The sequence below is a fragment of the Echinops telfairi genome, unplaced genomic scaffold (assembly GCF_000313985.2).
Source record: "Echinops telfairi isolate 266 unplaced genomic scaffold, ASM31398v2 ScPeMD7_7422;HRSCAF=8460, whole genome shotgun sequence".
Taxonomy (NCBI): Eukaryota; Metazoa; Chordata; class Mammalia; order Afrosoricida; family Tenrecidae; genus Echinops; species Echinops telfairi.
In genome coordinates this window covers 374,624-397,664 of record NW_022111322.1, presented here as the reverse complement: position 1 = coordinate 397,664, position 23,041 = coordinate 374,624, and the positions used below count along the sequence as shown (strand labels likewise).

The window sequence follows — 23,041 nt, the reverse complement described above, 5'->3', positions numbered from 1 at the left end:
GAGATTAAAATTATCCACAGCAGATCAGTAACAGAGCGGATGGGTTGTCTGTCTGCACCAGGAGGAGCAGGTACCAGAAAGAAAGACGACAGTGTTTGGGTCCCAGGGATTTAGTGATAAGGATGGGACTGGAGCCCAGAACCTGCCTACCTGGCACAGAGGGATCCTGCCACTCGGAGGAACTCGCCTGTCTTCTCGTCATATGTTTCTTCTTTACTTTCCTGAGCCCGCCCACACTATTTACATCTGCCATTTGTATCACACACAGTTCATGTATGGCCTGCTGTGCCAATTGAATGTGGAAGACTAACATATTCAGTAGGCACACAACACAGACACAATCCATTGCCTAACCTTATTTTTTAACATACTGTACGACATCTGTGAATTGTCACAAAGCCCTAAGGTTTGTCCATTTTTTCAGGCTGTATTTGAAGTTCTTAGAAAATTAAAGTCACTCAGATACACTACTTTTCCTACAAAAGAATTATCTAGCCCACCAATTTCTCTGAATACATCACTTAATTTGCATTATTCCTTGGTTAAATATAGTATTTGCATGGTGTGTGTGTGTTTGACAGAGAGAGAGAGAGAGAGAACAAATTGACTCCAAGCTGAATTGGATTCTGACAATGTATGTGAGAGTCCATGAGAGAAAAGGGCTGATTAACTTGGCTGCCCAGTGCTTGTGCACCTGATCGGCCACACAGTGGACAGCAGACTCCACCCTGGGAAACTGCTCAGTACAATGGGCTGGTTCTTCCTTTGTCTAGGGCCTGTAGGCCACGTCTGTGGCTGGGTGTACAGTTTTTACTAATTGTCATGCTCTTCTTTCTCGGGGTTTCCCAGAGATGCCACACTGATGCCCCCTTGTGCTGCTCTCATGAGCCCTGACCGATGGTTACAGGCAGCTCTTCTGGGCTTATGTGGATATCCAACAGGATAAGGGTATGGTTGGCACCAGTCCATCAGACAAGATCATTGGTAGATTTCTCTTGACCCCAAGGGCTGAGATCTAAGAAGAGACCTTGGGAGACTGTGTCATTTTGGTCATTCGGGGATAGTCGGTCTAGTTCTGTACTCTGGCATTGGCAGGACTGTATCACACAGGGTCTGTGGGAGTCCTGAGGTTGAGACGGCCTCTGTGTTTCTCTATTGCAACCCCAGCCTGGGGCATGTTGCTGTTAGCTGTCGGCTCTGGCCCCAGAAACCCCGTGCACAAGAGAACAAAACACTGCCCGGTCCCGCGCCATCCACACAATGGTTCCTGTCGCGGAGCCCATTGTGGCCACTGTGTCAACCCACCTCGTTTTCACTGCCCCTCCCCTTTACCAAACATGATGTCCTTCTCCAGGGACGGGTCTCTCCTGACAACATGTCCAAAGTATGTAAGACAAAGTCTCATCATCCTGGCCTCTAAGGAGCGCTCTGGTCATACTTCTTCTGAGACTGATCAGTTTGCTTAGTACCTCGTCACAGATATGCAAGGATCGTGTTCCACTTGGAGAGTATCAGGATTGGTCATTCTCCAATCTATAAACAACCCCCAGTTTTGAGCACTTCCAGTGTACCCAGCCTCTGCCAAGTTCTCTCCAGAGATGAGATGGGTCAGGTGAAGAAACGGGTCAGCGTGTTTTCAGAATTGGTTCAGCATCTCACAGCTATTAAATGACTAACCTGGGCTTCAGACTCGGGTCTGAAGCCATTTTCTCCTCAGCCTCATCAAAAATCACATTATTGTGGGTGGTGTGAGTTGTAAGCTCTCTCTAATCTATTGCCATATAGCAGGGCCACTTTAGCTGTCAGGGGAAAAGAAACTGTCCGTCATCTTTGATCAGGCTTGGCCATGAATTATGCAAGTTCAGAGTTACGTGAGGTCTGCAGGGAGGCATCCTTGCACTCAATACAGCTGCCCTGAGTTGAAAATAGAGCGGATCAGGTGGAACTCTCTGTTCCAGCGGCCAAGCTATCTGCAGAGAGGTGGTTCTCACCACTAACTCCCGCAGTCACTCTCCGCATCTGGCCCCAGATTCAGACTGATGGCCGGATCATCTGGCTGTCAGAGAGAATTAAGTGAATGACAAACTCTCCTTCTCTCTTCTGCCAACTAGACACTGAGTGTCAGAGTTGGGAAAGGGGGCCTCCGAGGAAATCTTGGGGGGGAAATAACAAGACACGGATAAGACCAGCACATCTATAAAATCAACTAGTAGCGAGATGAAATAAAGCCAGTGGCTCTGGCATCCGGAGGGAAAAAACTCAAAGGCCATGGAGCCAGGCAGGGCAGTAAGGGCAGAGCCAGGGTCGGGCTGAAGCAGTCCCAGGTGGTGTGAACTGCAGATCATGGGGTGGGGGTGTGTAAGGCACAATGTGTGCTCCCCTGCCCAGGGCTGCCAGCTCACAGAAGCTGATTACCCAGTTTTAAAGTATTGACAAACCCAAACCAAACACACTGCCATGAGGGTCAATGCTGACTCATAGCGACCCCGTGTTGTTGTTCCACTCCTCACCAGCCAGGTGGCTAATGCAACATCTCTTCACCACTGTGCCCCCTCGGTTTCTGCCCTGTCAAACGGGGGTACCAACATCTGCTTCTTAGTGCTGTGGTGACAAGCCAATGAGGCAGGGGATGGAAAACCATTCTCTCCTCCGTGAATGAACTGGGAGATTAGCATCATGTCTGAGAATCTGTCCTGAGCCAGAGAGCAGTTTGTTGGCCTCCTCCCTCCTAGGCTGCTGGAGATTAAAATTATCCACAGCAGATCAGTAACAGAGCGGATGGGTTGTCTGTCTGCACCAGGAGGAGCAGGTACCAGAAAGAAAGACGACAGTGTTTGGGTCCCAGGGATTTAGTGATAAGGATGGGACTGGAGCCCAGAACCTGCCTACCTGGCACAGAGGGATCCTGCCACTCGGAGGAACTCGCCTGTCTTCTCGTCATATGTTTCTTCTTTACTTTCCTGAGCCCGCCCACACTATTTACATCTGCCATTTGTATCACACACAGTTCATGTATGGCCTGCTGTGCCAATTGAATGTGGAAGACTAACATATTCAGTAGGCACACAACACAGACACAATCCATTGCCTAACCTTATTTTTTAACATACTGTACGACATCTGTGAATTGTCACAAAGCCCTAAGGTTTGTCCATTTTTTCAGGCTGTATTTGAAGTTCTTAGAAAATTAAAGTCACTCAGATACACTACTTTTCCTACAAAAGAATTATCTAGCCCACCAATTTCTCTGAATACATCACTTAATTTGCATTATTCCTTGGTTAAATATAGTATTTGCATGCATAAAGAATAATCTTTGAATATGAAAAAGAGTTTTATGATATTGCAATATATTGAGCTCTTTGGAGGAAAGATATTATGTAAATCTCAAAATTAAATATTAAAAAAATATTACACTCCTGCCTGTGAAAAAATGCAGGATGTTAAGATCCATATGCTCCGACCAGTTCATTCTTCAGAGCTGTTCCCGTGGGAAAGAGCGGGCTGAGCTCGCTCCTGAGCAGACGCAAGATGGAGCCTGGACTTCACAAAGATGCTGTGACTTCAGGGAAACCTCCCACTGATGTGAAGAACGACTTGCGCCCTGTTCTTACTTCCATCTCATAGGTCATTTCATTGTCTTCTTCTCGTTGTTCATTTTAGAAAAGTGGTGGTTATTGTTTCTTGAGTCCTGACGTTGACAAGGAACTTTCAAGTGACTTCATGGAGGTGCTAGATGTCAGCCAGCAGCTGGGTGTGAGCTGGTGGTCTGGGTCAGGAAGGAGGCTGGGGGTCCTGCACTGCTGCCTTGACCTCCGTCACCAGCCTGTGGGCTCTGCGGAGAGTCAGCTTCACGAGGGAGGAACACCTTGATAGATCGTTCCCGGATATCTTTGGCATGCGTACATGAATTGTAGTATATGCGTGTTGTGGGGCCAGTGTTGGTTCCATGATGGAATTTTCCATGTGGAAAGGCCCGTTCTCAAACAATTCACCCCATGCATGGCCACCGCCCATCTGCCAGTGGAGGGTTGAATGTTGTTATCATGCGATTTGGGATTCAACAGAGCTTCCCAACTCAGACAGACTAGGGAGACAAGCCTGGTCACCTACCTCCAAAAGTGAGCCAACCAATAACCTATGGATCAGAGCGCTATAGTATGATCAACACGTGTAAGTGTTAAGTTGGTGATGGGCGGGGGCGGGGAGGGAGGATCCAGAATGTGTCCCCATGGTCTACAGACCTGTCATCATTCTCTGGCTCCAAGGAAGAACATTTGAATGATGCTCAAGATAAAACAGAGAGGAGCCAGCGATGCTTGCTTGTTTCAGCATTCAACTCTGGAAGTGCACTCATTCCTTCAGCACCAGGCCTAGGAGGGCTTCCTGAATGCTGAAGCGCTGGGTTCTGCTCTTGGGGATGGCATTCATTCACTTACTCAGCAAACCTTCCCTGAGGCACCGAAGCCACACCAACAGACCAATAGCCGAGCCCTCGGGAGCCTCCATGGCACTCATGCCTAGACTGAGGTCCAGAGGCCCAGAAAAATCACCCCATGAGCTGGGGGCTAAGCTGAGAAGAGACCCAGGGTCCTCGGACCCCCACTGTGCTCTTAGTACCATTTCCTTACTGCAGTGACAACCTCCCTTTCCAGAAGACCACCTGCGACCCCATGCACATGTGGTTTGAGGTGGGGTTTGCTGTAAAGTGACGGTGTAGTGGGTGAGCTCTTTGCATTGCTCGCTCAAGTGAACTGCCTGGTGGGTGGGTATGGGAGTATACCTGTGCCAGCGATTCTGCTCACAGCTCCAGAGGCAGCTGGGAATGCCCCTCCTTGCATCGCTGTTGGTGTGACTAGAGTGGCCCCCGGGGGACCCAGGAAGCTCTTTTGCTTATCACTCCATCTCGATCCAGGCCTTGCAAGAGGAATCTTGTGCTGTGAGAAATGGAACTGCTGGCGGGGAGGATCTAACAATGCTTGACTCACCTCCCAGTCCAAAGGAGGTCCTTACCACGCTCGCTCCTCACAGAACAGGGGGAGATAGGGTAGTTGCTGGTTACCTTGTGGCCTTGGCTAAAGGGTGAGAGAGAGGAGGGACCCCAGTGATCTGTCCACACCGAGCCTGACTGTTTGGCTGGGTCCACGAGCACACTGTTCTTATCAGGAGAACGTGCCCTGTGTACACCTGCCCTATTGGCTCGTCCATCTCCATGAAGCCGCTACCTCCACTGAACGAGGCGCCTGAGACTCAGAAAGCACTCGTGAGTGGATCTGCGCAGTGTGGACTGAATGCAGGCATGGGGCAGTCTTTCCTTCCAGGCGGCAGCAAGCGGTACTGCGGAGCGAGCTCTCTGTGTGGTCTTTTCATCACTAGGCAGGGGTGGGCGTGGTGTGGGAAAAGGAGTTGGGCCCTGCCAGTCTCCCAGATGTTGATGAGAGATCCAAGTCTTTCTGGGTGCTCTGTCCCCCAAAGCATGGCCCTGTCAGAGACACTCCACCATGACCTGGCTTCCTGCTCTACCACAAGCAGGACCCAGCTGGCTGAGCAGGCGCAGTGGGGGTGGGGCGTCTGGGTGGCACTCCAGCGCTGTTGTGTGTCCAGCTGCACACCAACGCGGTGCCTCATCATTTTCACAGCGACATCGTGCTCAACAAGCAGGAGCACCAGGGGTTTTTGAATGCAGCAATTAACAAAACAGTAATCAAGCTAAGTGTTTAATTTCAGAAAATTAACATCTTCGCTGAGCGGATGTGAAAGATGTTTGGGGGTGGGGGGAGAGCCCCAGTCACTGTGCTGGGGAAATAAGGGCAGTGCTGGACCACACATATGTCCCAATGTCAGGGAGCCTTCTTGCAAGCTGCCCAGCCCTGCTTGACGTCAGCCTCCTCCTGGGAGCTCAGCTGCAGAACACCGGCTCAGGAAGGGAGACCTAGGATTTTGGAATGTTGTTTCTTTAAAGATATTGTTTCTAAATGTTTTCTGTCTTTGGGTTTTCGTCTTTTCTGGGCAGATGTTTTATCCTTCTACAAGAGCTGTGGGACAAACAAGGGCCCAGTCCTGCCCCTACCTCACAGGAAGGCCTGAGTGACATAGGCGGGTGGTTCCTCTTTAAATTGGCCTCATTATAAAGACAACACGATGAGATGAGGTCTTCTTTGTGAGCACGTTTTTTTTCAAGGGAGTAGGCCTGTGTTTCCTGATAGCCTTGGGGCTACTGAAGAGAAAGGGCCCTGTCCCCCTCATCATGGTCACCATGTGCCCAGTGGGTGTGCCCTCTGATACAGGGTGTCCTGACTAGTCTTTACCATATAATAAAGCCAATGGGTGAGTATTTGTTTGTGGGGATGGGTTTGCCCCCAGGGAAGGAGGTGGTGAGAAGATGGGTGTGGGCAGGGCTGGGTGGAGACTGCTGTGCAGTGCCCTTGAGAGATAGCCCCGAGGGCTGAGGGGCAGGCACAGTCCTTCATACTAGAGACACTGGGAGGGTTCAGACACAGAAGCTGCCCTGAGGCTGGGTGACAGGTGGGACACCCAGTGAAGGAGGTGGGGCTCTTGGAGGTTTGCATTGAGCAGCTTGCTGCCTGAGGAACACAAGGCAGGCCCCTTGTCACCACTGCAGACTTCTCTGTGCTCTGGGAGGGCACTGCCACCTCGCCTAACGAGTAGCTTCCTTGAGGGGTTGGTCTCAGGCAGTTGGCATAGATAGAGAACAAAGAAACCCAAGCAAGGAAATGAGCTGGTGGTTTTTGAGCACGCAGGCGATGCCCCGTCAGTGCTCCCAGCGGTGCTCAGTGGCTGTGCTAAGAGCAGGCGGGCTTGGTTTGGTCAGTGCGCAGTTTGTGGAAGTGGGAGTCCCCGGGCATGGCTGTGGTCCCTGGACGTCCGGGGGGAGGTAAGGGTGGTTAATGAGCATGAAGGAGAAGTACCGAGACGGAAGGCTTCAGGAGAATGGGAAGGACGCACAGTGTCTTTGCAGATGCTGGGAGATTGAATTGACCAGAGGATTTCGGCATCTCCAGAAAGCCTTGAGAACCACATTCGGCGCAGGCGGGGACACATCCACCAAGCATTCACTCTGTTGTGGGGCATTTCAGGAGGGCTTGCCTGTTGGAAGGGAGAAGCTCCTGGCCGCAGTTCTTGAGTCTATTGTGGGTTAAGGTTTGCCACCTGGACACCATGGTCAAGAGGCCCGGTGGCGCAAAGGTTACATTCTTGGCTGATAAAAGGTTAGCTGTTTGAACCTTCCCACGGCCTGTACCGACCAAAGACCAGGGGATCTGCTCCCATACCACTTACAGCAAAGAAACCCCACGGGGCAGTTCTGCTCTGCCACATGGGGTCACAGTGGGTCAGAACCAACTGAACATCATCTCATAACAACAGCATGCTGTACAGAAATAGGAGAAAGGGTGTAGCGCGTCTTGACAGTTAAACCAATGGGGGGGGGGTGCTGAGCTGGATCAAAAGGATGTGAATAAAAGAGAGGGCTGTTGTGTTGGGCACGAGAGGCCCAGCTGAGACCAGGGACCGTTGGGTTGAGATCTTTGAGATGGCAACGAGAAAGCAGAATACTGGAATCTGTGGTTTTGAGTAACTTCAGGAGAGGACAAGCCGGGGCATGTAGTACCCAAGGGGCCAGGCTGTGGGATGTGGGATTCACGCAGATATTGAGGTCAGGAACACAAGGACAAGTTCGGAGAAAGAGAAAGGCTGGGGCAGAACCAGAGTCTTCAGTGAGTCGGGGAAGGCTTGGTCTCAAGAGGTGGAGGACGGTAGCCCGTTTTCCACAGGGTGCAGGGAGGTGGTGAGGAGTGGCATGGCACAGGCTATGGGTAATGAGGTCATACCCCACAGCCTGCCCCTGAGGTGGGGTGTGCAGGATGATGATGCACCAGAACTTGAGAGAAGGTATGTCCTAAGGACAAAGCCAGTTTGCCTTTAAGAGAAGGCTGGAGGGAATGCTCAGTGAGCAGGTTAGTGGAGAGATACTGGGGAGTTTACTTCTACTGACCCACCAGCTGGAAGCAGGGCTTGGCAGGGGTGGCCATGGTGGAGTAGGGGACACTGGATCAAGGAAAGGAGGCCCAGGACTTTGTGTGTGTGGTGTGTGTGTAGGAGTGAGTCACGGCTGAGCATGGCCAGAGAGAATTCTGCCTGAGCAAGCGGTACATGGGCTGTGCCTTTCCAGACTCTAAGGAAAGTGCTCTGGGCCTTAAGTCCAGACACTCAGACTTCTGGGCCTGGGGTTGGGGCACTGCCATCGCCTGACCTCGTGAGTGGAGGAGGGAGCATCAAAGGCCTGGAAAAAGCACATTTCCCTGGAAAAAGAGGCCTGGCTCTCTTCTGGCTCTGCACCAGCCTGCTGGGGGCTCGGGGACGGCACTTTCCCGCTCTTCCAATCTTGAAGTGGTAAGTGTGGACAGAAACTGGATGGATGCCTGACGTCCTTTCAGAGTTTCATATTCTGATTTCTAGATCAGCTGTTCTCAAACTTGAGCTGTATCAGGATCCTCCAGAAGCTGGTTAGCCAGGTTACTGGGCCCCACCCTGAGACATCCTCATTCAGTGGGCCTCGGGCAAGACTCCAAATTCTGCAGTGCCCAGGTGATGCCAATGGGGACCACGCCCTGGGGTCCGGGGGTGACCACAATCAACAAACAGCTGCCCCCCAGCACATCAGAGGTCTTGTCAGATTGAGAGCCTCTGTTGTAATCACTGTCAGCTGTCACCCTCACTGCACCCACTTTGGCTTAGACCCCAAACGGTCAGGGTGAAGGGGCAGGAGGCCTGGCCTGCAGCTCCCTGCCCGGGTGTGGGGATGATGCAGCCTGAAGCCCTCACTTCCTCTGTCCCCTGCGCTCCACTGAGCTCCCAGACCAGGCTCAGCTGTCAATAAGCCACACCGTGGAGCTGATGCCAAACCCTCCAGAGAGTCCCCTGTCCCAGGTGATGCCGAGGTGGAGGGGGAGAGAGGTGGAACATCTCCCGGCAAAGTGCAGAGAGAGTGCGAACAGAAAGCCAAAGTCCACAATCGGGGAAAACAATTAGAAAAATAATGAATTCTGCTTTTGTATTCATACTCAGTCTCCAAACTAATTGCTTATTTGTTTAATCTACTTTGACCAGAAGTGTTACCGCACCAAAAATATTTAATGAGCCAGACGTCCTAATGTAAAATTCAAGCATATTTGTGCAACGAAATGAGTTTTCACCAATAGAAGGGGGACCTGGTAACTAAACAGGGCCTTCTCAGCAGAGGAAGTTACCTCCTGAGACAGAAATCTCCGTAGAAATAGCATCCACCTGTGTGCTACTGCTCCTTTGTCAAACAACAAATACACTTGGTGCCATCAAGTTGATGCCAACTCATAGCACCCCAATAGGACAGGGTCGAACTGCCCCTGTGAGTTTCCAAGACAATCACTCTGGGGTAGAGAGCCCCATCTTTCTCCCAAGGATGCTGACCTTGTGGTTTGCATCAGTACTAGTCAGCTTGAAGTCTTTAGTGGCATTTGAATGCCAATTGAAACAACTTGGGGTTGTTTCTCAGGATGTTTCAAACATCCCCTCATTTCCCACACCATCACCCAAATGTTGCAGGGTCTCACATCATTGAATCCGAGGCTCAAGGACAGCTCTGGAGACTGCCTGCATTTGCAGATCTTGGTGCTGGTCTTGAGAGGCAGGGATCGGGAGGAAGCAAAGGGCTGCTTCAGGATTCAGAGACCTCCACATCTGATTCCCCCAGAGTGGCCTTAACTTTTCAACTTCCGCTGTATGCACCCAGGGAGCTATTATCTGGAGACCCTGTTGTACAGGTTACACACAGTTTGAAAACGACTAAAATTGGGTACCGCCGTAGCTGAAACATGTCATGAGATGAGGAGAGTTTCCATCTTCCAAGTGTCTGGGTCTCAACAAAACAGAAACATTCTACCCTCATCCCCCTGGGACCGCTATACCCAGACCCACTCTCTACCCTCATCCCCCTGGGACCACTATACCCAGACCCACTCAGACACCACCCCCCCTTGAAGTGGAAGCCAAAGAAGAACAAACCTGCCCCTCCATCCTTCCTTCCATTCTTATGTGAAGTTCAAGCCCACGGTTGGTAGAACCAAGGGACTCTCTGGCCCTCTTTACTTTCAGCGTCTTTAGCGGAAAGTCCACAATTAATCGGGTGAGAAGAAGTTTTTATTGAACAACTATTATGTACTAATACAGTAGAAAATGACTTAAACCATGATTCTTTCTTACACCGTTTATTCCATGATGGAGAGCAGAGATGAGCACCTGAAACATTAAACCTAGTGTCCTGAGAGTTATAGAAAACAAGCAGGTTGCCCTCTGAAGGCCACCTCTGGTGAGCAGGGAAGCCAGAGGAGTCTGTGGCTTGTTTTGTCCCTCGGAAGCACGCGGTGTGATGAAGAGATAGATCCCAAGAAGGTGGCACTACAGGTAGAGATGCCAAGCGTTGAATTCTCATGGTATATGGTCAATGGAAGAGTCCACCCAGAGCAGCAGGTTCCTAAGAGGGAGCAAGCAGGGAGTCTGGAACTTTTCCAAAGGGAACGGATTGCAGGGGTTAGGGTCATCTGAATAACCTGGGGCAAAGCCAGCTTTAGAAAGATGAACGGTGTTGTTGAAATGAAGAGGCCCAGAGGTGCACAAGCAAAGGGGGCCCGTGCTGAGGTAAAAGGAGAAAGGCAATGGCCGAGCGTGGACAGAACTCACGATGCCGGAAACAAGGCTCATTCCTCTCAGAGGCATGCGGTCTTCTTATCCTCAAGGATGAAATGCCCCATCGCTCACTTTCCGGGTTACTTCCTAGAAAAGCTCAAGGGCATGCATGATATTCTGTCCTTGACATCATCTCTCTTCCTGACACTCTCCCCTAGGGAGTCCAGTTCTTAGCCTTCCCTTTCTCCAAGCTGGTTCGATCTATTGCCCCCCACCCGGGCTTATCCACATGTTTATATATCCCCCTCAGAGACATTCATCGAGCACTTCCCCAAGGCTGCCTCTGACTCTTGCCTTCGAGAATGAGGGTCAAGGACTGATTTGCATGAGCAGACCTGGGCAAACTCAAGAGGAGTTTGGTGTGCTGGCCGAGTCTCTTGGCCCTGAGGGCTGGATGTAGTAGGGGCCAAGAAGTAGCAATAGATCTTGTCTGGCACATCCTCAGAACATTTTGAACATTTATAACTTAAGAATTAATATCCTTATTGAACAGTTGTGTATCCAAGGAGGGACTAATATACCGCAAGATCATCGAGTAAGCCATGAAGAGGCAAAATAGAAACCTACCTCTCTACAGCATCAGTAGAGCCCGCCCTTCTTCATGTCTGTTAATGTAGACTTCCTTGAGTTGGGACTCTGGACCCCTTTTTCTTCCTTAAGCTACCCCATTGTCCTCATAGCTGGGGTCCACAGTGGAGACTGGAAATAGTTAATCTAAAGACAGTTTGTCTGGTAAGTGCTTTCCTAGAAAGAATAGGATAGCATTATGGTCTAGCAATTCTACTTGTAGACCTATACCTATGAGGAATAGAGACATATGTCCACCCAGAAACTTGTATATGGATGCCCAAGCAGCTTACTCATGAGTAACAAAATGGGAACAATCTACAAGTGTCTCTCAGTGATGAATCTCAAACCCAGAGCCATTGAGTTGATTCCAACTCGTAACAGTCAGATAAGCCAGAGTGGAACTGCCCCTTTGGGCTTATGTGGCTGTTGCTATTTACTGGCGCAGAAAGCTTTGTCTTTCTCCCTTAGAGTGACTGGTAGAATCGGGCAGCTGGCCTTGCTTGCAGCTAGCAGTCTGATTCCTAACCCACTGTCTCCAGGGCTCCTTCAAAAATCGATAGTTGTCCTAACAGAGCAATGCCCATGATTGTAGATGAGTTTACCTTGCTCACACTGGGACAGCAGCTTCACTCTAAGGGCTCACTGTGAGCCCCTTTCATTCGGAAGAACTCGAGAAGGCTACTCTAACACCACCTAGCAAGAGTTATCCTTCTACAACCAGAGAGACCATTTCGCTCTCTTCTGAGAGACGTGCTAGAGTCAGTACCCAGGTAGAATGCCTCAGCTGTGACCGGCACACCAGCTCCTAGGGTAGGCGACAGGCCTCAGGACACTTGTCACAGGCATCCTTTCCACCCTCAGAGCAGCATTATTTGCCCATATAATGTGATGAGGTTTTCTGAATTCTGAAACTCAAGTTTCATATTTTTATAACCGCTTAGTCTTAGTTACCTAGTGCTAACATAACATGAAACCCACAAGTGGATGGCCTTAACAAATAGACATTTATTTTCTCCTGGTTTAGGATGCTAAAATTCAGAATCAGGGCACTGGTCTTAGGGGAAGGTTTCTCTCTGTGCAGATGGGCTCTGGGGGAAGGTTGTTGTCTCTTCTGGGCTCCCACTCCTTGGCCACCAAGGTGGCTTGCTGGCATGGCGTCCATCCTTTTCTAACTCCACTTGTGCAAGGCCTTGTTCTATATGTTCTTTTATATCTTAGAAAAGATTTATTTAAAATCAACACTAATGTGTCCTCATTAACATAATGAAGGAAACTCATTCCTAAATGGGATTGTTTACAACAAACATTATACAGTTCAATCCATAATACTCTTCAAATATTTTACTCCAGGTTTGCTGTTAGTAGCAGCCATCTCCAACTCAGGGAAATTTCATGCACAGTGGAGGGAGGTTTATCCAGTTTTGTGCCATCCCCATGATCAGCTGTGAAATTGACCTTTTGACCTATATATGCTAGCAAAGGATCCCTTCACTTGCATAGTGGTTATACATTGGGCTGATAACTGTGAGGTCAGCAGTTCAAAACCACCATTTCTTCTTGGGAGAAAATGGGGTCATTCCACTACAGTAAACAGAGTCTCAGAAACCCACAGGGACAGTTCTGCCCTGCCCTACAGGGTCACCACAAGTCAGAATTGACTCATTGGCAGTGAGTTTGAGGTTAGTTTGTGTGTTTGCTTTGGTACACTAGAGAAAAACAATTGGAGTCAATTCTGTCTAACGACAGCCCCATGTATGCTGAAGTAAAACTGTACCAGGACTTTTGATGACTGATTTTTCAAAAGTAAATCTTCAGACCTTCCTTCCAAAGTACCTGTGTTAGACAGGGTATATATATATATATACACATACATACAGCACTATATACAGCATGGAGGAATATAATAGCTAATTAGTCCACACAGCAGTACAACTCACAGTAGTTCACCTCATGAAACAGTTAATGTACTTAAAGTCCTTCAACTCATTAGGGCTGCTGGGTCCATGGTCAAGGAAGCAGACAGCTGAGTCTTCCCTCGGGCATTGCAGGCAGCCCAGCCGCAGGCAGCAAGCAGCTGGGTGGGTCACCAACAGTCAGCAACTCAGAAACTTAGCGAAGCACACCTGGATGAGATATCCAACCCCAGAAATGCAAGACAACAGGATCCATCAGCCTCAAGCTCAAGTGATGTATACAGCAGCAGCGTGGTGAAGCAGGTCTCGTAGGAACCTTAAGCTCTAGCTACATGATACACGGGTTGGCTATCTAACAGGTAGTGTAGCTCCCAAGTTGAGGCAGATCACTAGCTAAAGCAGCCACATGTTGGTCCAGTCACCAGAGAGCAAAAAAGAGAGGGGTGGGCCATTGATCTCTTTGCTCTCCAATCAAACTGTTCCTATTGGCCAGGTTATCACCATAAACCTATCAGAGTACCCCTGGGTGGACTTGAACTTCTAACCTGTCAGCAGCCAAGTGCATTTAATGTTTATATGGCCTGGTGACCTATGATTCCTATAGATCAATTTAATGTTGAATGATGTGTGTTTAGCTTTTAAAACTCTTTTATACAATTGTAGTTCACAAAGATAATGTTCCACATCCTATTTTGGCAAGGAGTGAGTAGGGCATTAAAAGCCCACGAGCACCCATCTAAGGTGGAAATATTGGACTCTCCCCATCAGGAAGAGAGAAGAATGACAAAAATTGCAAGTCACATGGAAATAATGCCTCCAGTGGACAACATCAGTTTTCCTGTCCCTGAGACCAAAAGAACTGGATCGTGCCTGGCCACCACTGCCAACCACTCTCACAAGAATCACATCAGATGGTCCTGAATAAAGTGGGAGAAAAAATGTGGAGCAGAACTCAAAATCATTGTAAGACCAGGCTTACTGGTCAGAGAGTGACTATCACTCTTAGTCACCCATCAGGTCTGGAGCTGAACTTACCCCATACTAGAATAACCAGCCATTTAAGATCAGAGAGTAGCATTTGCTCACGGATAGGGGGTTAGGAAAGAAGCGGGAATGGAAATAGGGAACACAGGGAGGAAGTGGGATTAGTGATGCTATATTGACGGGATTACAGTGGATGAGTTCAAACAAAATGTGTGTGAATTGTTGAGGGTAAAACTGAAGATCTGCTTTGTAAACCTTCACCTAAACCACAACAAAAGAGTCTTTTAAAAAGAAAGATGGTCCCAATTAACAAAGAACTATTTATATACATTTTGATGTCTTAAAATACAAAACACAATAAACAGTGTATCATTTAGTGTGAAATCTCCAAGTGGATTATGGTTAAAACTCTGGAAATAATTAACTTTTAACACAAAAAATCAATATCTTCTGAAGTAATTTTTAATAAGCAAATAATGTGGGAAAGCTTAGCAATGCTCCCAGAAAAGCCATCGATTCATTTTTTTCATTTTGGAATTTGAGATGCTTAATTGTTGAGGGAAAAGCCCGTATCTAATAAGGAAAATGAAATGACTAAGGAAAATGTCTGAGCCAGTAACTAAACTAAAGGGTCAAGGAAGGCCAGATTCATAAACTGTATTGGACAGTGAACCTGTGACGTGGTAACAAACTTCTGCACTCCAGGAATCCAGGGCCTGGATTTGGGGTGGATAACTTCTGAGCTAGATGCACGCCACCCTCCCAGACCTAACCAACTCTCGCAGATGCAGGTCCTAAGGTCTCCTTGGGAACCCTTCTTGGAAACACGGTCTGGCTGTTGCTGGTCTGCTAGGTCCAGCCCCAAAGGCAATGACTCATGAGCAGCTTGTGTTGACCCTTGTCCCATGTCACCTGAACACTAGGACTGAGGCCATCCTGTCCCAGCCGTTTGTCTGAACAGTCTGGGCATTTTCTCTGCTGTATGTGACAAACTATCTCAGATTTGGCTGCTTCAAAAGCAGTCTGGGAGCAAGATCTCCCCAAAGTCTTCATTGGCAAAACTAGAGACAAAGAACTCAGTCAGCCAGCCAGCCTTCATTTTCCTCCATCCCAGAGCCTCCTGACCAATGATGTTTGAGCCTCTTTCTGTTTCTAACATATTTGAAGAGCCTCTTATTAGGAAAGGCAGACCCTTATCAGACACTCCTGTTTCTCAGTTTGACCTAGTAGGTTTTGCCTTGGAATCCACATGGCTCTCTCCCTCCATTGCTTTCCTCCGTCTCTTTCTCTTGATCCCAAGTTCCAGTTTCATGAGCCTCTTCGTTTGTTTTGTTTGTTTGTTTTTTTAGAAAAGGTGCAATAAAATTTGGAGTCTGTTTGGATTTTTGGAATACTTCCTCTTTAGGCCAAACACATCTTTCTTAAGTCTTTGTACTCCCTCCCCCATCCCCCAACTAGTCCCTACACTAATTCTTCTTATATTTTATTACTAAAACCAACCCAGTTGCTCTTGTGCCTACACCAAACCTAACTCGGAGTCATTGGGTCGATGCCGACTCAGTACAACCCTTTAGGACAGGGTAGTGGGACTGCCATGTGTCTGGGACTGTAACTACTCTTTACGGGAGCAAAAAGATCCGCCTTTCCCCCGAGGAACGGCTGGTGGCTTCAAGCCACTGACTTTGCGGTTAGCAGCTGAGCTTGTTAGCCACCATGCCACCAGGACTCCTGATGCTGTTGTGCCCAGTGCCTATCATGGTAGAAATATACTTCATGAGGTTTTGGTGGCCGATTTTTCAGAACTTGATCTCCAGGCCTTTCTTCTGAGGCACCCCAGAGTGGATTTGACTGGCCACCCTCATCGTTGCCACTTCCCTGAAAAAGAGAGTTGATATTTGCTAACTTTGAGCAATTTTGCGAACTCTTCATTTTCGTTTTCTTCTCCTCAGATTATGAGTTAGACTATTAACTACAAGGTCAACAGTTTGAAGCCACTGGCCACTCCACACTCTGTCCTATAGGGTGACTGAGTTAGAATCAACTTGACAGGCAGTGGATTGGGTTTGGTTTTCAATTTTCTCCCAAAAGAATGTTTAATTTAGTCAGAAACCTTGTGTATGCTTTTGAGGCAGGGACACGGTCACTTTCTCTGAGGATGGAGGCTTGCAGAAAAGAGGGCGATTGGCCAGGACTTCTTGAAACCACTTTCTTTGGGGGGCCACCGGAGTTGCCTCTCGGAATAAATCGTCCCAGCCTTGTTCAGCATGCTTCAGCACTGTTAGAAGTTGCTGTTCGAGTGGACTCTGGGGCTTGCTTTTATTTTCTCATGTGTCCGAAGGTTCCGTGAAACGAATCACCAGGTCTTTTTTTTTTAGTTAATCATTTTACTGCGGGCTCTTACAGATATTACAACGATCCACAAATCAATTATATCAAGTGAACTTGTACAGATGCTGCCACCATCATTTTCAAAACATTTTCTTTCCACTTGAGCCCCTGAAATCATCTCCTCTTTGTTCTCTTCCTCCCCCACCCTACCACCCTTGTGAACCCTTAATACATTATATATCTTTTTCCATATCTTACCCTGTCCGATGTTTCCCTTTACCCACAGTTCTGTCATTCTTCTTCCTCACAGGGGGTTACACATCCATTTTTGCTATCAGTTCTCCCTTCCCCCTCTCCCCACCCCTCCCTTCCTGTATCCTCTGGGAGTTGTCACTCCCATTACTGTTTCTGAGGGGTTTATCTATTGTGGAATCCATGTGTTGAATGCTCTTATCTGTCAAACTGGGGCCATGATAGGGTGGGGAAGAAGTATCAAAGAACTAGAGGAATGTTGTGAGTTCCGTTGGTGCTACACAGCACCCTCGATGAGTTGTCCCTTCTGTGAGGGAATGTTCGATTAGCAACAGATGCACTTTGGGTCTCCACGCTGATCACTCTCCTTCACAACAGTATGACTGTTTTGTGTTTGATCTTCTGATGCCCGATCCCACCGACCCCCCATGATCACACAGGCACTTGATGAAGGAAAGAGAGAAACGATGGCTGTAGGTAAACTCCAATGATGGTGCACCAAATGTAAGCTGCCTGGATATTCAGGCAGAAGTTCCTGTTGTCCTTTTCCATGTCGTAACTACATTTCAGTTCAAAGGTAACACCTTTTGAGTGGCCTACTGGAGACTAAAGAGCACGCCGCAGAGGCTGCGCCCTCCATGGCTTTGCTGTAAATCTGAGAGATGGCAGAAACGCAGGCAATGATGCCCACTGCCCGTTGACACTTTCTCCTATGTCTGCGAGCTGCTCATCAGGCTGGTGGGGAGGTGGCTGTCATCTCTCCTAACAGGAACACTTCCTTTCCATGGTTTTCCCTGTTGATTGCCCTGTGATTGCATCTCCATGATCGGATCCCCTTTCGGGCAGAGGTTGTGATCTCCTTGTTCCTAGTGCTGAGCCCAGGCCTGGCATAGTGTTTGGATAAGAATGAAACCCAGGAAATTCTTGATATTGGAAGGATTACCCTTCCAATTTCTAACACGTGATGCATCAGTTCTCAAGACTGTCTGGTCCTGAACACCAACATGACACCCATCTGATTAACAACATGTAAATTGTCTTTCCACACAGGTTTGAAGGGATGCCTGAGCTATACCGTATGCATGGTGGGAGAAGGGCAGGGTGGAGCCATGTGTCCACTGCCTGTCCTGCTGGATCCTTCAGGGTCTGGATGATTTCCAGTTCTGCCTCTCCTTCCCTGAGCCACCTAGCCCTGGCCCATGGTGCTCCCCGTACAGGGTCTTGTGAAGACGGCTGAGTGCCATCCACAGTGTTAGCCATTCTATTTACCTGTTCGTTTCCTCTCCCTTGACGCAGGAGAATATTCTCTCTCCCAGTCACTTCCTTCTGCTTGGTTTCTGGATAACCGTACTCACTTGCTTTCATCTCCTACCTCTTTGGCCTTTCTCAGGCTACCCTGCTACTTCCCCATCTCCTGAATTTTAACGCCTGCATCTACTTATGCTCATTCTCTTGGGAATCTCTTTCTGTTTCATGGCTTGAAGTAACTTGGAGGTGCGGATGCATTTATCTTCCAATTTTCTATCTCCAGCCTGGACCTCATGCCCCTTCATTGACTCATACTACTTCCACCCTTGGGCATCTAAAGGACCTTTCACACTTCGCAGATCCTAAGTTGAGGCCCGAGCCTTTTCTCCAACACAGCTTCAGCTGAAGTCGTCCCTGATCCCCATGGATGGCGGCCCCACTCTTCCAGGTGCTTAGCATAAAAGCCTCGGAGTCATTTTTTTGACTCTTCTATTTCTTCCACCCTCCACAGCCACGAAGGCATTCTAAAGGTGCCCCTAACCTGACCGCCTCCCCACCTCCACCTCTGTGCCTGGTTCGAGGAACCATTGTCTGGAAGCTGCGTTATCCTCTTCTCTCTCAGATGGATCTTTCCACTCTTACATAGCCCCCTCTGTTCTACTTGCAACACAGCAAATGTGATGTTGTTAAGATGGACTTCAGATCATGTGACTTCCATCTTCACGGCCCTCTGTGCCAGTGGTCCTCAACCTTCCGAATGTCGCGACCCTTTAATACAGTTCCTCGTGTGGTGGTGACCCTCAGCCATAAAATTATTTTTGTTACTATTTCATAACTGTCCTTTTGCTACGGTTATGAATCAAGTGGCCCCTGTGAAAGGGTTGTTTGACCCCCGAAAGGGGTTGCGACCCACAGGTTGAGAACGGATGCTCTATGCTTCTCAGTTCACCCGAGGAGGAGCCGAAGCCTTTGCTTACCCCACCACTCCCTGCCCTCATCTTGTCTCCAGTCCCACTGACTTCCACAGTCTTCCAGATCGGAACACGGGTCCCGGAAGCCCTCTTGGAAGAGAATCTGTTTCCTTAAACGGAGGCCAGTAAATGTCACTCGTCCACAGTCCCCAGAGAAAGCCTCATAAAGTGGAGTTCGAGAGAGGAAATGACCTTCATCACTGTAGAAGTGCCGTGACTACACAGAACAGCCCTGAGCGAGTGCTTCGCGAAGCTTCATCCATTACCCACCTCTTCCCACAGAAAGACAGCCCTCATTTATTATTTCCAGACAGATTTTGTTTTACTTCCACGGGGTGATAAATGCCCCATTGGGAAATAAGCAAGATCAGTCCCAAACAGAGAGTGTGGCTCCATCTCGCAGATTTTGCCCTTGTTCCCTGGCGTCCCCGCGTCTGGTTGCCTTCTCCATTGGCACCGTGAGCTCCTCTGGCCGCTGTCTTCCTTTGGCACACTCTGGCACGACCACGGAGGTTGGTTTGCTTTCCGATATTCTTGAGGGATGTTTCCTCGTAGCAGAAAGTGACGTTTGCTAGAAGCTTCCTTCGTATTGGACCCGTTCTATCTCTGGCCTGGGTTCTCCTCTCTGCAGTAGCTCCTGGCATCACTGTAAGTCTGAGATTCCCCTACCCTCTCTTTAGCTCCCCTCACTCCGGCTCAAACGACATTCCAATGCGCCTCTTTTCTGACTGTCCACTCTCCAAACGTTCAGTCCGTGTGGTCATTGCCTCTCTGATTGTCAGTGGCCTCCCCAGTCACATGGGGTTCCTCGGATTTTTTCCCAACCAGCCTTTGCTTTGTTCAAGCCACCCTTCTCTCAGCCCATGACAACTGTAGGCTCTTTCTCATCTGCCTCTCAGACCTTCTCTTCTCCTGAGGTATTACCGTTTCTCTCCTTTGATATCCATACTCCACTCATTCCGCCAGACCTGTGATAAGTTCTACAGAACAGGCTTGCTCAGAAAGAATGTGTAGGGTTCAAACCTAATGGTATGTCTCTCCCAGCTTGTCGATGAAAGATGGCACTTTCATGGAATGCATAAGAATATGCCTTCAGGAGTTTATTCACCTTCCCTCTTTCCTCCTCTCTCCACAGCCCCCTCCACTGTTCCCATCATGCACCAGGTCAGTGCCACCATGAGGAGCATCACCTTGTCCTGGCCTCAGCCGGAGCAGCCCAATGGCATCATCTTGGACTATGAGATCCGGTACTATGAGAAGGTAAGCCGGCTCCCTTTGTAGTTTTCCAGCTGCTTGCCCATGGTGGGGGTTGTGGGGTGGGGAGTGGGAAACTGAGTCTGTAAGGAAGCAGCGAGCTGGAGGAAGTCTTTGGGGAGGGGAATCTGGTGGTGCAGATCAGGGACTCCCTTCAGAAGCTCAGACTGGACGCTTTCTGCCCTGATTCAGGGGGAAACTTTGCAAGTTTCTACCTCACTGTCTACCTCAGCTCCCTGGGCCGGCAAGGCCAGAAACATTTCCATTTCAACACCACGTGTTCGCTGTGCTGTTAGAGAGGCTACAAACCTGCCAAGCAGCCACTGAGTCTTTGAAGATTCCGTGGCTTTGTAGATAGATGGTTTCCACAGTTTTTGATCATGGACTTCTAATATAAGTTTGCTTATTTACAACTTATATGCACATACTATGCATTAATATATTTATGGAGGTTAGAAACTGTGCAAATGGAAATTTAGAAGGATGAGATAAAATGAATAGAAACAGAAATTTGTTTATTATCTTCTTTGGCTGCCTTTTAGCAGCTGCTGCTGGGGGACCCTGCAGGGCAAGTGCTGCCAAGAGAAGGGGCAGGGGACCCTCTGGAGTTGGTCCTTGGTCTCTCTGCAAGGGAAGCAGAGCCTCCCACCCACCATGGCAGTCTACAGAATTTGCAAAATCTCAGGAAAATACAGTGTCTTCTATAATGGCCCAACATATGATTGGTAAAGGTTCATTCTCACATTATTTTCTATAGCAGTATTTGTTAAGAGCCTGCTTTTTATCAGGTCTACTTTTGTGAGTCTCTATTGGCATTTCAATCAGATAAAATAGACCTGCCTTTGCTGCTAACCTCAAGGTCAACAGTTCAAAACCACCAGTGGCTCTGTGGGGGGAAAGCTGAGGCTTTCTACTCCCATAAAGGGGCATAGTCTCATAAACAGCCGAGAGCAGTTCTAGACCCTGTCTGCTCGGGTCGCTTTGAGTCGGCATTGACTTGATGGCAGTGAGTTTGGGTTTGGGTTTTTGAGGAGCATACTTTCCAACAGTGGAAGGCAAGCAGCGAGCAGAGGAAGACCTCATGACGGATGTTAGCAGGCGATGTGTGTTAGAGTCCGAACGGAAAGGCAGACCAAGGTTGATGTGCTCGAGAATGCCAAAGTTGGGAGGACCATGTTGCATATGTAAATAGGGTGGGTGGGGCAAGCCTTCTAGAAGAGGCAGACCTGAGTAAGACCCGAGGGAGGAGAGGTTTCTGGGAAGTAGGCACTTGTGACAGGAGAGCCCACAACCTATGCAAAGGCCCTGAGGCACTATCCAAATCGGTGAATCAAGGAGCAGGAAAGCTGTGGGCATGACTGCCGTGAGACTTGCAATGGGAAAGTCAGAGAGTAGTAAACCTGGGAACATGTTCTTTTGAAAATAGCAGCGACCTGTATACAACCATCGAAGCCAAGGATAAAGCAAGCTTGAATCAAGTGCAAGTACAGGGCCAATGACAATTAGTGAATTTCTGCATACATAGCCTGAAGGCCGGACCAGCAGGTTGGCTGCGGGCCCACCGGAGGGTTAGGAGCTGAGCCGCTAGAAGGATGAGAGACTGCTGACTGAGAAGGGGTCCCCTGTGGGTGAAGCATGTGTGGAGGGAGGGAAAGAACGGAGGCTCTGCTCTGTGTCGGAGATATGGGTGAGATCAGGAGGTGACAATGTGGCATACCCAGTTAGATGTACACCTCTGGGGTGCTGAGAGAAGACTGATTTGGGGACGTCTGCTTGAGAGCTGTCAGCATAGAGATGGTATGAGAGTCCGAAGCCTGGATTCGATTGCCAGGGGGTCAGTGGAAATAAGAAGACCAAGGCCAAGGCAGTGCTGAGTGGTAGAACAGGACTTCGTTGGGAAGCAGGGGTCCTAGGTTCTAGGGTCTTTGTTAACTAATCGGCCATGCAGCCGGGGTCATGTTAAGTAATTACTTAACCACGTTGCAGTTTTCTATGTATAAAATGACTGTCATTTGCTTCTCAGAAAGCTGAGGGCCAGGTGACTCCCAGTTTGATCTGTGAGAAAGTATGTCCTTCCGCTACTGTGGGTAAACTTGAAAGTAGCGTGGAGGGTCAGGCAATATTCTATTCTGTTTAGAGAACACAGGGGCATTTATACAGTTAATTCACATGCTTCATTAAATTGGGGGTGATTGAATTATCTTGATTCATAAAAGATCAATCTCAAACTGATTACATTCCACTCAACTTTGAATTTGAGCCCCTGGTGGTGTAATAAGTAAGCACTCTGTTGCTAACTCAAACCCACCCAAGGGCTCTGCAGGGGTACGAGCTGGTGATCTGCACCTGCGGAGATTGAACAGCCAAGAAGGTTCACCTTGGTCACCCAGGGTTGCCATGAACTGGACTCAACTCGATGACATCAGCATGTGCTTTTGTCAGTTAATAAATGTTGACTTTCCAACATATTTTGATTGACCACCAGGTCTCCTTTTGATACTAAGGTTGACTAATGGTCCAATAGGGTATCCTGTATGGCCAGCATATGTAGTACTGTCAGTCTCCAGAAGGTTCTGTCTCTTTCCACATATACAAGAACTTCTAGCCATGTTGAAGTTAATTCAGCTCAGAAAAAATAGTAATGCTATCTCCTTGGTGTGCATCTCTTGAGCAACGTGGGCTTTAGAACCATCTGCCATTCCCCTCATAACCTAGTGCGACACATGTCAGTATAATTGGTTTTATGTACAAAGCGCAAACAAAAAACATTGCCCGAAG

The 23,041-nt window shown here is 48.6% G+C and overlaps 1 protein-coding gene across 3 annotated transcripts in view; it reads left to right on the top strand.

The window, feature by feature from the left end:
* EPHB1 (EPH receptor B1) overlaps positions 1-23,041 on the top strand; it is a 388,725-nt gene that overhangs the window by 245,921 nt on the left and 119,763 nt on the right. For all 3 annotated transcript variants that reach the window (XM_045297818.1, XM_045297817.1, XM_004715982.4), the window contains exon 5: positions 20,145-20,269. In XM_045297818.1, coding sequence (XP_045153753.1) covers positions 20,145-20,269 — 125 coding nt within the window. The remainder of the gene's footprint in view (positions 1-20,144; positions 20,270-23,041) is intronic.